The sequence below is a fragment of the Centropristis striata genome, chromosome 2 (genome assembly GCF_030273125.1).
Source record: "Centropristis striata isolate RG_2023a ecotype Rhode Island chromosome 2, C.striata_1.0, whole genome shotgun sequence".
Taxonomy (NCBI): Eukaryota; Metazoa; Chordata; class Actinopteri; order Perciformes; family Serranidae; genus Centropristis; species Centropristis striata.
This window is the reverse complement of record NC_081518.1, coordinates 38661066-38674345: the sequence shown is the minus strand read 5'-3', so window position 1 is coordinate 38674345 and position 13280 is coordinate 38661066. Positions and strand designations below refer to the sequence as shown.

At 40.1% G+C, this 13280-nt stretch overlaps 1 protein-coding gene across 2 annotated transcripts in view; it reads left to right on the top strand.

Annotated features, from left to right (window-relative positions):
* Positions 1-12433, top strand: part of LOC131993646 (collagen and calcium-binding EGF domain-containing protein 1-like) — a 40358-nt gene extending 27925 nt beyond the window's left edge. Inside the window, exons 1-10 of one of the 2 annotated variants that reach the window (XM_059359646.1) lie at positions 258-309; positions 5224-5276; positions 7530-7664; positions 7904-8041; positions 8481-8614; positions 9146-9257; positions 9418-9557; positions 9995-10030; positions 10194-10229; positions 11210-12433. In XM_059359646.1, coding sequence (XP_059215629.1) covers positions 5255-5276; positions 7530-7664; positions 7904-8041; positions 8481-8614; positions 9146-9257; positions 9418-9557; positions 9995-10030; positions 10194-10229; positions 11210-11398 — 942 coding nt within the window. In that variant the 5' untranslated portion in view covers positions 258-309; positions 5224-5254 and the 3' untranslated portion in view covers positions 11399-12433. Of the gene's footprint in view, positions 1-257; positions 310-5223; positions 5277-7529; positions 7665-7903; positions 8042-8480; positions 8615-9145; positions 9258-9417; positions 9558-9994; positions 10031-10193; positions 10230-11209 lie in introns of those variants that run through there. The other variant, XM_059359640.1, reaches the window with a different exon arrangement.
* Positions 12434-13280: the final 847 nt, after the last annotated feature.

Sequence of the window (13280 nt, the reverse complement as noted above, 5' to 3'; positions counted from 1 at the left end):
ACACATGAGTCAGATCCCACTGAGGGCAGTGCTCTGTGTTTTAGAGGCTGTGTCATGTCGACCGTGCCTGTTGTCGGTCTGACCAACATACTTTCACATTCCAAAACAAAAACACACGGGTCATCTCTCCCTCCGCCCTCTTCTGCTTGCTCAGAGCCTCCGGCCTCCCAGTCCTGTCTATCACAAACACCCAAGGGAGAGCTGATGAGGCTGCTGCATTTCTGACCGACAGACGGTCTGTCAGTGTGTGTGTGTGTGTGTGTGAGGCAGTGAGATCACTTGGCTTTCGCTGCTCTGTGGATCTTTGACGTGAGTTGAGGCTTTCATGTCTTTATCCAGTCCTGGCTCTTGAATATTACATTCCTATCACAAATGTTTCTAGAGAGCCAACATGAAGATAAGTGTTATGGCTCCGACCATCTTAGTAGTAACGACTACCATGCCTAACTCCTGGCTAATACAAAAATGGGCAAAAAGGCGTTCATGAAGAGAGTAATTAGCCTAGAGACAAAAAAAAATTTTTTTTGGCTGTAAAAATGTTTACTTTGTAAAGTTGGGCATTTTAACATGGGGGTCTATGGGGAATGACTCACTCAAGAGGCCATTCAAAGAACTGCAGTTTTCAGCTCTTCCATGTTTGTTTAGTTTTTTAGAGGTTGTCACACGGTTGCGATACAACAAAACTGGATTTTCAATTATGTTTAGAGGGAAACAGATTTTCTGCAGGAATACACAATACAATTTGTTTCTAGTCAAAGGGCAGAGATCAGGACGGATGGACAAGAAACATTTTTTTTGCAGGACTGAGGACCCGTAGGAAAAACACATATTTTCATGCGGTTTGGCCTTTTGTTTACACCAAAACTAAGTTTTATCACTGACAATAATTTCTGAAAACTCCAGCCAAAGTGGAGATTTGTGAAAATGCTGTTTTCCTGTTTGCGTTTTAGATTCCCGAACATCACAGTATGCAACAGAAAATACATTAGCATCATGTGTGTGCTATGTTTACCCTCGAAAGGAACAGGAAGTCACTCATGTCATTCGTTGTTGTTAATTCTGAGGATTCTGATTGGCCTTCATAGCTTTATCCTTCTTGTGACGCTGCTGCCTATAGGTCTGGCATGGTTATGATGGTGTTTGACGGCATATTTATGCAGGTTCATGTAAATGAAAAGTTTTCTGAAAACGATCTGATGTATGCCATTATTAGTGAAAATTGAGGAGGGGAAATATTTGTTTCTGTAAATACCTGGCTATGTGTAAATGCAGGACTGAGACCACTGTTTGTGTCCTGGTTGAAGGTTTTCCCGCCTTGTGTGATTACCTGCCCCATCCCTCACTGTGTTCACCTGTTCCCAATTATCCAGCCTTCCCTGTGTATTTAGTCTCTGTCTTCTCCTTTTTCTGTGCCAGTGTGTCTTATATTTTTGTCAGTAAGCATTCCTGCCGTATTTTTTGTTTTCGAGTCTTGGTGTTAAAAGTAATTTTAGATTGTTTTGCCTTGTGTTTTTGTGCTTCTCAGCCTGATCCTTTTGTTCCACACTTGTGCCTTTTATTCTTGTGGCAGTACTTAGAACTTTTATCCTGTGATACGTTCTTTTGGGGTGCATTTTCCTCTGTTGATTTAGTTAGTGTAATCATTTTAAATACACCATGATCTTCTCCTAAACCTATACTCAATAAGTAGTTTTGTTGCCGAAACCTGAGCAAACTGAGCAGTTCACGTTAACCATGTGTCAAAATTTAGGAACAAACTTCAGATGTGGTGGTAATGGTTGGAGAACTTTCTTTTGTGATATCAATTTGCCTCGGCTGCTATGTGGGTCTTTGTTATGAGTGTTTTCCACTATTTACAACTCTTCGTTCTGTCTTTGGTTTTCTCAATTTATCTTCCCTGTTGACTCTGTAAATCTCTTGTTTGAGCTTTCAATTGGTCTGTTTTAGAGTAATACATTTGTGCAAATGTACCACTAACATTAGGGTCTCAGTATGTAAGGATGTATATGTGTGTGAGTGTGTGAGGAAGCTTTGAAAGTACGTGCAGTGACCTTGTAGGATCCAGAGTTGAAGTGAGAGTTAAGTCTGATGCCGTAAATCGAGTAGGAAACTAGAATGACAGACCTCCACCAAGGTCAATGATTCATTCACATGAGCCTTGGATTGTTCATTTCTTGAGTTGGGAAGTCAGTCTGCTGACTTAGTAGTGTAGAAGATTTGTTGTGTTTTCTTGCTCAGAGTGTTGTTAGCAGGGGTGCACCGATCGTTCGGCCGGCCGATCGATTGGCACTGATTTCCTTCATTTTGTGTAATTGGTTATCTGCCGATTCTTTTACATCAAACCGATCTTATCTAGCGATCTGATCTACCACCGCAAAGGTCTGAAAGTGTGTCTGCACGTATGTGTGCTTCTGTTGTATGTATGTTGTACTATAACGAAATCAAAAACTCAGGACACTTTATTTATGGTTGCAGTTCTTTTGTTAATTTGTCCTGTAAATTGTTGCTATTTATCTTAAGTTCAACATTTTATTAACTACCTCAGACATTGTGATTTCCTTTATTTGTTAAAGAAAAATAATGCCGTGTGATTGTTTTTCAATAAAATAAGATTCAAACATTGAAGGTGTATGCTGTGAGTTATAAAAAAAATCAGTATCCGCCAAAATCGGAATCAGCAGGTCAGGCTTTTTTAAAATCAGTGATCGTGATCGGCCAGAAAATTGCAATCGTGCACCCCTAGTTGTTAGTATTTGCATGACAGTGAAGAACAAAGGAAACAAAAATGCTCCAGCGTTCATGTGAATGTCCCACTTGGAAACAAATGTTTTGAACATGACGCAGCACAAATGCCCTGTTCTGCAATGTTAACGAACGTTATACATTTTTGTATCCGCCTTGCAATTCAGATCTGTTCCAATATGTAATGGGTTTTTCCTTGGCCCACGCTGCAGCAAGTTTTGTGTTTCATGACCTACTCAATGCGTAATACAAGCTTGTGCTAGCATGCTGACGTTAGCTCCAGAATGCTTCTCCTCATTTAAATGTATTAGTTACAGTCTACACTTTTGGTACTTGTTGGACTAACACACACCCCAGTGTTGAGTGTATCGTTTTCTCTTCTATGTTCACTAAAATAAATGGACAACAGACTTACAATTTAGACAGTATCCCTAAACTGAGAGAGCAGTGGGCATTTTATTATCTTAATGCTGCTTGATTCCATTTCTGAGAAATACCGAATTTAGCAACATTTATCAGTTGTACTGCAAGCACTCACCTGTAAAAATAAGTTATTGGGACTCCGATGAAATTAGTGTCTGTTTCTTTAAAACATTTAATCCAGCTAAAATTGTCATCTTTAAAATCATTTTTATGTTACGTAACATGAGATTATTGCTGTGGCACTAAAATGAAAGAAACTTTAATCTGGAACTGTCATGGCTTAAAAGTGGCACCAATACTAATCTGGTGTATTTGATCGGTGCATTCCCTTCTGACTGTTGAACAACTATTTGGTTGCATCTGCATTGCATTATCCCATCCGAGATGACCGACTGATTGATGGATTTACTGACTGATTGACTGACTGAACAAGTGACATCCCAGCACTCACTCTCCTGTCTCCACCTCAGCTCCATGCCCAGACTTATCCATGCCTCTCAACACTTCCAGCTACAGGCTGCAGATTAAAGCTGCTCTCATCTGGATCTCATCAGTTTAGACCGGCATTGCCATTTTATAGGTTATTTTTCATTCAGGAGAAGGAGGGGGCATCTCAGAGTGATTTAGGGTTATGCTGCATGGAGGCTGGAGGAGAATAAAAGCAACTTGTTGTCTTGTGGGGGCCGTGAATGAGGCAGCACGTTGACTCCGGTAACGGCATGCACTTCAAGTGTGTGTGTGTGTGCGCGTGGGTGCATGTGTGCGTCCGTGCGTGTGTGTTTTATATTTGTTGCATGGCTGTGCTGCTCCAGTTTCTGAGCCATTTCCTCTCTGTTTTTCCAACTGTAATGTCTGTAACATGTGGTGGATTGTTGCGGGATGGCTGGACGAGTGTCATTGCCAAACACCATAAATCAATTTGGGGAGAAATTGTTTCCCAATATTCATTGCACAATGCTGTGTTTCAAAAAAACTGCATCTACTGAACTGGTACAAGCTTACATCACAAAGGCAGTGACTGGAAATGAATTAAGTTTAAGTAATAGTTTTTAGTTTCTTATTTGGTCAGGGTTCATGTATTGGTCAGGGGAAAAAAATATACGCCAAATAAAATCCTATTCCACATCTACAGAGTATTTACATCTATCAGTCAACTTTTTTTTTCCTTTCTTTTTTTTTGCTGTGGAGTGAAAATGAGAGAACAGACCAGAAGCTCAAACAGCATGTTTATAAGTGCACCACATATACTGTAATAAATATATTCTGGCTGCAGTGCTTCTGTGTATCCCGTCAGCTTTCTGATTGCCCTCTGGTGGGTCTCGCTGACTTTCAGAGACTAAAGCAGTCTCACTGGGTTCCCATACAGTCTGGGGAAGAAACCACACTGTTTCATATTTTAATGTTTCTGTTCTTTGAGCTCAATCTTATTCAGGTGTGATGATGTTAGTCACCATAGCAACATTTCATTCTTCTAAGAGCATTTTTTTTTACTTGACCTCACTGTATAAAATGACCTGCCATGACCTGTAGCATAATCACAGCCTCGTGAAACAACCACAAACTAGAGATCGAGAGCATTCAGAGGATGTATAGCTTTGCTATGTTTATAGACAATAAGGGGGCTTCTCAGCCGTTTACACAACAGAAGTATGTTTTGGAAACTACAGCACAGATTTTTCTACGGTGTTCCTCAGAGTCTTGGTGTTTTTTTTTAATCAATTGTCAAGTAAAAAAAAAAGGGTCAAAGTTACCACCAAAATGTTGTGCTAATAAATAGTATCAACCCAAAAAACAAATTATGAGACTTTTTTTTTTTTTAAATGAATAAGCCAAGATAACCTGTTGCTTTATATTTACCATACAGACATGAATAACATAGAATATTAGCTTTCATCACAGAGTGCATATCAATCTTCTCATTTAACTCTCAGCAAGAAAGCGACTAAGTTTATTTCACAAATGACAAACTATTACTATAATGATGCTAGACTGGAACACTCTAAGATGCTGGGAAAAACACAAACATCTGATTACTTTCTGTTGTTGTTTTATTTTCAGGAGGAAATGCTGTGACGGATTCAGGTTTGTGATGGGCCAGTGCATACCTGAAAGTAGGTAAACCATACTACACGAAGTTTGGCTCATGAACTCTCACATCTGATTCACAAGCTCCAGATCTGATATGATTTCTCCACAACAGCAGTTTGTAGATTAAACCAGGCTGCACATAATGTAGCCTGGTTTAATTTACAAATGTACAGACCACATTTGTTTGTGTGGACCTCCAAAGAAGTCCAAATAGGTTACATGCTGTGGTCAATTTTTTGTCATTTTGGAGTAATTACGTGTAAGGAGACGTTTCAGATAACTTAACACATGGCAGTGCACTGGAACAAACAACATGAGGGCCGACCAAAGAACAAACTGCTCACAGGTTTGGCACAGAAAGCTGCCAGGCTGTGTTGTGACCATCCCATATCAAAAAATCTGGTATTTGTAAGAAATGATCAGATCAGATTTAGATAACCATAATGAGGAACACTTATACAAGTATTGACAAACAGGTTTGGTGTCTATAGCACTGATACTTGGCATATAGACTGTAAACTGCTTCATAGAATAACAGTGAGTCACATCGGCCACTAGAGAACGCTGTTCCTCCATCAGCACACCAGCCTTTTAAACATGGAAGTTCTTGAACAATTATATGTATTTATTTTTATTATATTGGTGTTTACATGCACATACGATATATGTATGTAGATGCATGTACAACAGGTATATGGATCTACTAACATTTTAAAGTTCAAACCCAGCTAAAATCCACAGAGTAACTCAAGATGTGGACCACACCAGTTTACCACACAGTCTGATCAAGATCAGTATCCTAATTGATGTATATATCTTTTAACCAGACAGTTTTACTTGATATTTGAATAACAGCTACACTGTTTGCAAAAAGAAGTCTCATTGTAAAGAAGCCAATGAGAAAATGATTCTACTGCTCAATTGATTACCTCAGTAAACATTTTCCTAATGAGTTCATGGTCTCAATCACTAGTTTTCAATCACAATTTTTCTTCAATACAGCATGGTGTTTTATGCTTCAGGACAGACAACCTTGTGATTTACAAGTTATTACCATGGTGACCTTTCAATCAGGATAGACTGTAATTATGGACTCTGTTAGCCCTGCAGGGTGAAGCCCGGAGCCAGGTGCAGTCAGGTTGCCGTTATAGATGGCTTTGTATTTGTCCTCGTGTACTCAGTCAGATGCAACCTCTTGTCTAAAGCAGTGGTTCTCAACCTTTTTGAGTCGCGACCCCCAATTTAACATGCATGTTGTCCGTGACCCCAGCTCATTGAACATAATCTCACACGCACAGTTCAGATCACCCAAAAAAGAAACAAAATGACCAAAAAAGACACAAATTGACCACAAAACGATCAAAAAAAGACACAAAATGACCTAAAAAGAAACAAAATGACCAAAAAAGACACAAATTGACCACAAAACGATCAAAAAAAGACACAAAATGACCTAAAAAGACACAAAATGACCAAAAAAAGAAACAAAATGACCAAAAAAGGCACAAATTGACTACAAAATGATTTTTAAAAAAAGACACAAAATGACCAAAAAAAGACATTAAGTTACCAAAAAGACTAAAACACATTAACACACGCTGACTTCCAAAATGATTTGGCGATCCCCAGAAATCATCTCGCGACCCCAACTGGGGGTTGAGAATAGCTGGTTGAGAATAGCTGGTCTAAAGAATGGTCACTTATGCCCACAAACCAATGGACCCTGAAACCGAAGCACCTAACTGGAATTCAGCATTCACTCATGTTTTTATTTACACCTGTGCTTTACATACTGTGAGATGTCCAAATGCAGAACTCAATAAATGCCAATGCTCTGTTTTTTATGATAGTGATCCAGTAATAAATAAGTCTTTCCCCTCCGCCCGTCTCACCACCATGGGGAGCAGAGCATTCAGCCGCTCTGCTCCCCGCCTCTGGAACTCACTACCACCCCAGCTCAGGAACATTGACTCACTCCCCCATTTCAAATCACAACTCAAAACACATCTGTTTAAAACTGCTTATTCCGTCTGATGACTTTTACCCTGCCCAATATATCTATTGTGTTGTATTGTTATTAATTCTGTGTATTTTATTGTATTTTATTGCTGTTTCTTTTCTATCCTTTTGTACGGTGTCCTTGAGTGCCAAGAAAGGTGCCTCCAAATAAAATGTATTATTATTATTATTATTATTACATGCCCTCTGCTTCTCCTCTCTCTCTCTCTCTCTCTCTCTCTCTCTCTCTCTCTCTCTCTCTCTCTCTCTCTCTGCAGGCGTGGATGTGTGTGAAGCATCGCCCTGCGAGCAGCAGTGTACTGATAACTTTGGAAGAGTTGTCTGCACATGTTACCCCGGCTATCGCTTCGACAGGGAGAGACACCGCACCCACAAATCTCCATACTGTCTGGGTCAGTACAATCCCTTCTCATCTCTCGGTTAATACTGTCATGGGCTTTTTTTCAGCCATTTCACCACAGGGATCCACATGCATATTCAAATGTTAAAGTTCTTCAAACTAATCCTTTGTGCCTTTTTAAACAGCACTAACATGTTGGAAGAGATTTTTTTCCCCCGCATTTTTAACTGAAAAACTGCGCCCTTGTTCCATTTTGTGAGATTTATTTTTAAATATGTATATTACATACAGACATTGACGAGTGTGAGCACCCAGGCAGCAGCATGTGTGACCATGAGTGTGTGAACACGATGGGCAGCTTCCTGTGTCGCTGTCACAGTGGCTACATACTCGCACCGGACCAACGATCCTGCATCCCCGTAAACAACTGTGAGTTTATACGTTTTTAGTCAAAATTAATCGTTTTGCAATTTATACTCTGGAAATGAACTTTGATTGTTGCTGAGTGTAATTTTACTTTATATTGGTCAGTACAGTGTCACACCAGTAACAGGAATGTTAGGGATGTGATTCCCAGTGATCAGGGGCGTGTTCAGGGATTATCCTGAACTCTGATTGGCTCTCTGCCCAGTCAGAGGCAGCATCTTACGCTTATTTGTTTGAATTATGTAATTAAGGACTTGAAGAAAACTGTAAAGCCCTGTAAAGCACTGTAAAATTACAAATTTAAACACAGACAAGCCCACTTTATGCTGATCCCATGCAGTATAAATGTGTTATTTTGCCTCATCTACAATGGTGTAATTAAATATTTCTGTTATTCTAAGTGTGTCCTATAAATGTTTTAAATTCATGTTTTGTTTTGCAGTAAGTTCATCAGGGAAGTCAGACACCCTAATGAGTTCTGGTACCTGCTCGTTCACCTGTCAGGACTTTATGAGCATGAAAAGCAGTCTGCTGCAGCTAAAGTTAAGGCTGGGCAACACACAGTCACCCAACCAGGTACTTGATTATTTTGACCATGATATCAGAAATTCAAAGATTTGGTGAAAACAATGTTTGAATGAGGTGAACCGGCGACCCTGTGTGGAGTTTGCATGTTCTCCCCGTGTCATCGTGGGTTCTCACCGGGTACTCCGGCTTCCTCCCACAGTCCAAAAACATGCACTTAGGGTTGATTGGTGATTCTAAATTGCCCGTAGGTGTGAATGAGAGTGTGATTGTCTGTCTCTATGTGTTAGCCCTGCGATAGTCTGGCGACCTGTCCAGGGTGTACCCCGCCTCTCACCCGATTGCGGATAAGCGGTTAAGGTTAATGAATGAATGAATGTTTGAATGATTTTTACATTTGATATGGTTGATAACACTAATCGACTGATTACTAAACATAGTACAGCCAATGTGTTAAGATGTTCAGCATGGAAGAGACTTGAAAACAGAAGTTTAAATCAAAATGTGGGAAACTACACACACTGCTTTGCTTTTCCTGTATTACTGATAGTAGTCTCGCCTAAATGGTCTTTGTGTTTGTAGGTACCCGGACTGGCCAACAGTAGTGACAAACGCTCTCTGAGGGCAGGAAAAAGTCCTGTTAGCCCTTGTCTTCCTGGTCTTCCAGGCCCTCCAGGAGCTCCTGGGGTTCCAGGTAAGTTAGATATAACTGTAGAAAGTAAAGTAAAAGCAAAGCAAGTTGAAGATCAGGGTTTTACATGGTCTGTTTGAGAAGCTTTGTAGAAAGTAATGCTCTTCAGTTCGTCACTCAATTCTAAATAACTATCTTTATCGCTGTATCCTTTTGTCCTCAGGACACCCAGGAGAACCAGGAACGAGAGGGGACCCAGGAGACAGGGGCCTGCCTGGCCCACGGGGCCCGCGGGGAGACATGGGACCCATGGGTCCAGAGCCTGACCTGAAACACTTGAAAAGAGGCCGCAGGGGGCCGGTGGTAAGATAAAACAAACTGAATTCCATAATGTAGGGGTCACCACATCTGTTTTTCAGTTTATTTCCCACCGGAGCCCCTACTTCAGGTCATCTCAAAACATGGAGGTCACAGCTTATTATCTAATGACATTGTCAGTAAGTCATAGGAAGTCAAATGGGGGAGAAATCGCATGTGTCCTCAGCGTGTAAAAGTGGCTAAAAGAATAAATACAGTAGATGCAATATATATTGTAAACAATTTCCATATATGAGCCATGCATGCACATGTTTGTCAGAAACACAACTACACACATCTGCCTGTTGTTATGTTGAAGATAAGAGAGATCCCAGAATCAATTGTATTTTTTGCCAATGGAATGTTACTTCCAACCAACATAAATTTTAGTTTCACCTCATATTGCTTAACCTTCACATACATGTGTCTTTCTATTCATACAGGGACCTCCTGGGGCAACAGGAAGAGATGGACTAAAGGTCAATGTTACACATCTTTTTTTTTTCTCATGCATGCTATGAATTCTTGTTTTTGCGATTGCACGTGTGGAAAAAACTCACATATTCTGAATTTACATTAGTCAATTTGGCACTGTTTAGCTTGTACAGCTCTAGTTAATTTGTGTGTTTGTTTAATCTGCAGGGAGACAGAGGATCTCCTGGTCCCAGAGGTCCACCTGTAAGTAACATTATACTGAAAACATACTGTAAATTCACATTTTAAAGCTACTATATAAAAATGCACATAATCATGCTCTTAAAGTGCTCCAGTCTTTAACCTACCTCCTATACATATTCTATTATGTAAATGGTAAACAAATTTTGAATGACAAATGTATACCTGCATGCTTTTTTTTAGGATGCATACACTATACACTTTTTTAACTGGAATATTTCTCCGTAAACCTATTAATAGTCATCTTCACAAAAGAAAAATGTTCAGCTCTGTACATGTATGATGCATCTGTATCAGCTTTCATCTGGTTTCATTTTATTTTCATGTTTGATGTAGATGCAGTAATCGATGAGGGACTGTAGCTTTCATAGGACAGCCTAATTTATACACGTGTCAATAAATAATATTAATAATATTTTAAGATTCATACAGTATATAGAAATGCCTTAATTCACAGCAGACATTTTGACTGGTTATAGCAGGAAGCTGTGTAGAGAACTGGAATCAGTGTTGACAGGGTCCTGTTCTTTCCTATGGAAGTTGTTCAGTGGCACATTAAGCCAACTTCTGTGTATAAAATTATTATAATAATCTTCTGCATCTATAGGACGACACTTGGTGACACTTGTATTGGGTGTCCACCTTGAAACTGTGGTGATTGTAAACATCTTCTGTGCTTCCAGGTCGAAACTGTGTGTGAAGTGTGTTTTTAGAATATGTAACTTCTATGCCTTATTTGAAGCATTTTTCTGGACAGTCACAGATGTAAACTGCAACTTCGACCGGTTGGCAGAGGCAGACGACCGCAAGGCGGGAATTCTAGTTGTTAGTGTTGTCAGTTGTCCGTGTTATGACATACCAGAAAAAGGACTTTTGATCCTCACACCTCCCAAAAGGCTTCCCAGTTTATTGATCATTAAACCCAGTGAAAAATGAAATGCATTGCCCCATCATCAATTCCTCACTTTTCCCTCTGTCCACAGGGACCGCCCGGCTCCTTCGACTTCCTTTTGCTAATGATGGCTGACATCCGCAATGATATAATTGAACTGCAGGAGAAGGTGTTTGGGGAGCGGCGGGGCATTTCTCTGGACAGTCCTCCTCATTCCAGTGGAGAAATGGATTTTGTAGAGTGGGGCTCTGGACAAGGAGACCTCCTGCTCAGTACCTGACCTCTGACCTCCCGCACACAGTAACAGTCACTCAAACCCAGCAAACAAACACCAAACTTGACCCTTTGTTTCTTCTTTGATAAAGGAGGCTGTAAATAATCTCTAATCCTGGGTAAGGAGCCTTGATTGCATTCTTGACACTGCAACATACAGTGAAACTGAGAGACACGAGGATTATGAAGACAGAAACTGAACCGCAAAGTCTCTGAACCACTGCAAGCCCAGTCTGGCTGCCTTTCATAGGCTGTGGTGTGAGTGAGGGGTCTGTGTGCAGGACATAGAGTGAGAAAGATGGCTTTATGTCTGAGCTGGGTATCTGAACTGAACCACTTCAAACGGTGGACTTTATCGTCTACATCTCTTCCTGTTCCTGAGTCTGCCCATGGAAGCTCTGCTGCCACTGACAGTCTGCCTGCAGGGCGTTGGTACAAAGACCCAGGACCCGCACTGTGAGCCCCCCCTGCACCTGCCTGCAGTATCCAGCCCTCAAGTCTGAGCTCTCAGGCACCTTCAGAGAGTAATTCACGAGATTCATGAGAATTACAAATCCCAATCCTGTGCTGTTGGACAAAAGCAGTCATGTCTGATCGATTTTTCAAAATTTACAATGAAACAAATTTAAATATATAAAACTTAAAACTTTTACCACAAATTATGTTCAACCATATATAAGCAAAGAAAGATGTTAAATATATATAATACATGCAAACTTTGGACAGATTATTTTAAATGAGGACATTAAAAAGATTTAATGGATTTATGCATTGGAAAAGGTCCGGGGAGAAAAATATTTTTTAAATGACTTTTATAACCCATATATTATCAGGCAAGTCAACTGTGAACATATTTTTAATCAGAGAGATGGCCTGAAGTGAACTGTTCAGGGGGACAAGGAGTGCACATATTTTCATACTTTCACCAGGGAGTTGACCAGAAACAAGAGACATAAAGAAAGAAGGCTGCTGAAAGTTTTGAACTGTGAAGCAGCTGTCAACTGGGATAACTCACTGATTAATAAAAATTTGTATAAATCTAGATTTTAACTTTTTCATTTCATGCTGCCTCACGGTACATGCCAACTTCATGTGACCGAATTGCTTTAACTCGTGTCTGCCAGCCAGGAATCCCAGCATGCATTGTACAGTGAACTGGTTGCACCCCATACACAATGAATGGGAACGTATCTTTTAGTCTGGTCGCAGCTGGAAATGCAGTGTAGTTCACCACTATAAACAGGGATTTAAGTGATTGTTTGCAATAGTTCAAAGTGATACACACATGTATTAATCTGGAACCTTCATCCAACATCAGCAGCATCCTGTATGTTTATATAGGGAGCAGAGTTGAGACCATGCTCACTGATTGTTGTACAGAACAGCTTATATACAACTGTGTCTCTAATGTCTTAATTAAGGGGAAATTAAGCATTTCCCAAAGAAAGATACAAGACCTGCACATCCTTTTTGCATATTTTTTTAATGCAGCCAGAAAATTATAAACCATTAATGCCATGGGACTTAATATCAATCAATAATCAGACCAGACAATGAGCAGGGACAGTTGTATAGCATGGGTAATACTCCTCTCGTCCTTCTTACAATCCAATTTGCAGCAGTGACCAAATACAGGTTTTCTAACCACTCTGTATTCCTGCCAGTAAATATTTGTGAACAACACCCCTGCTGCCTTTTCACCAGCAGAGGGTGCTAAATCACAGATAATCCCCCTGAAAATTGGGCCTCACCACTGGATAATACCAATTTGAATATGAGGTGAGACAAGCACGGTCACAGTTTTCAGAGCATTATATAACTACAACCCCAAAATATTAATAGTTTCCCGAACACACAAGTTATATATAATAAATAAATCATCCTAGAAG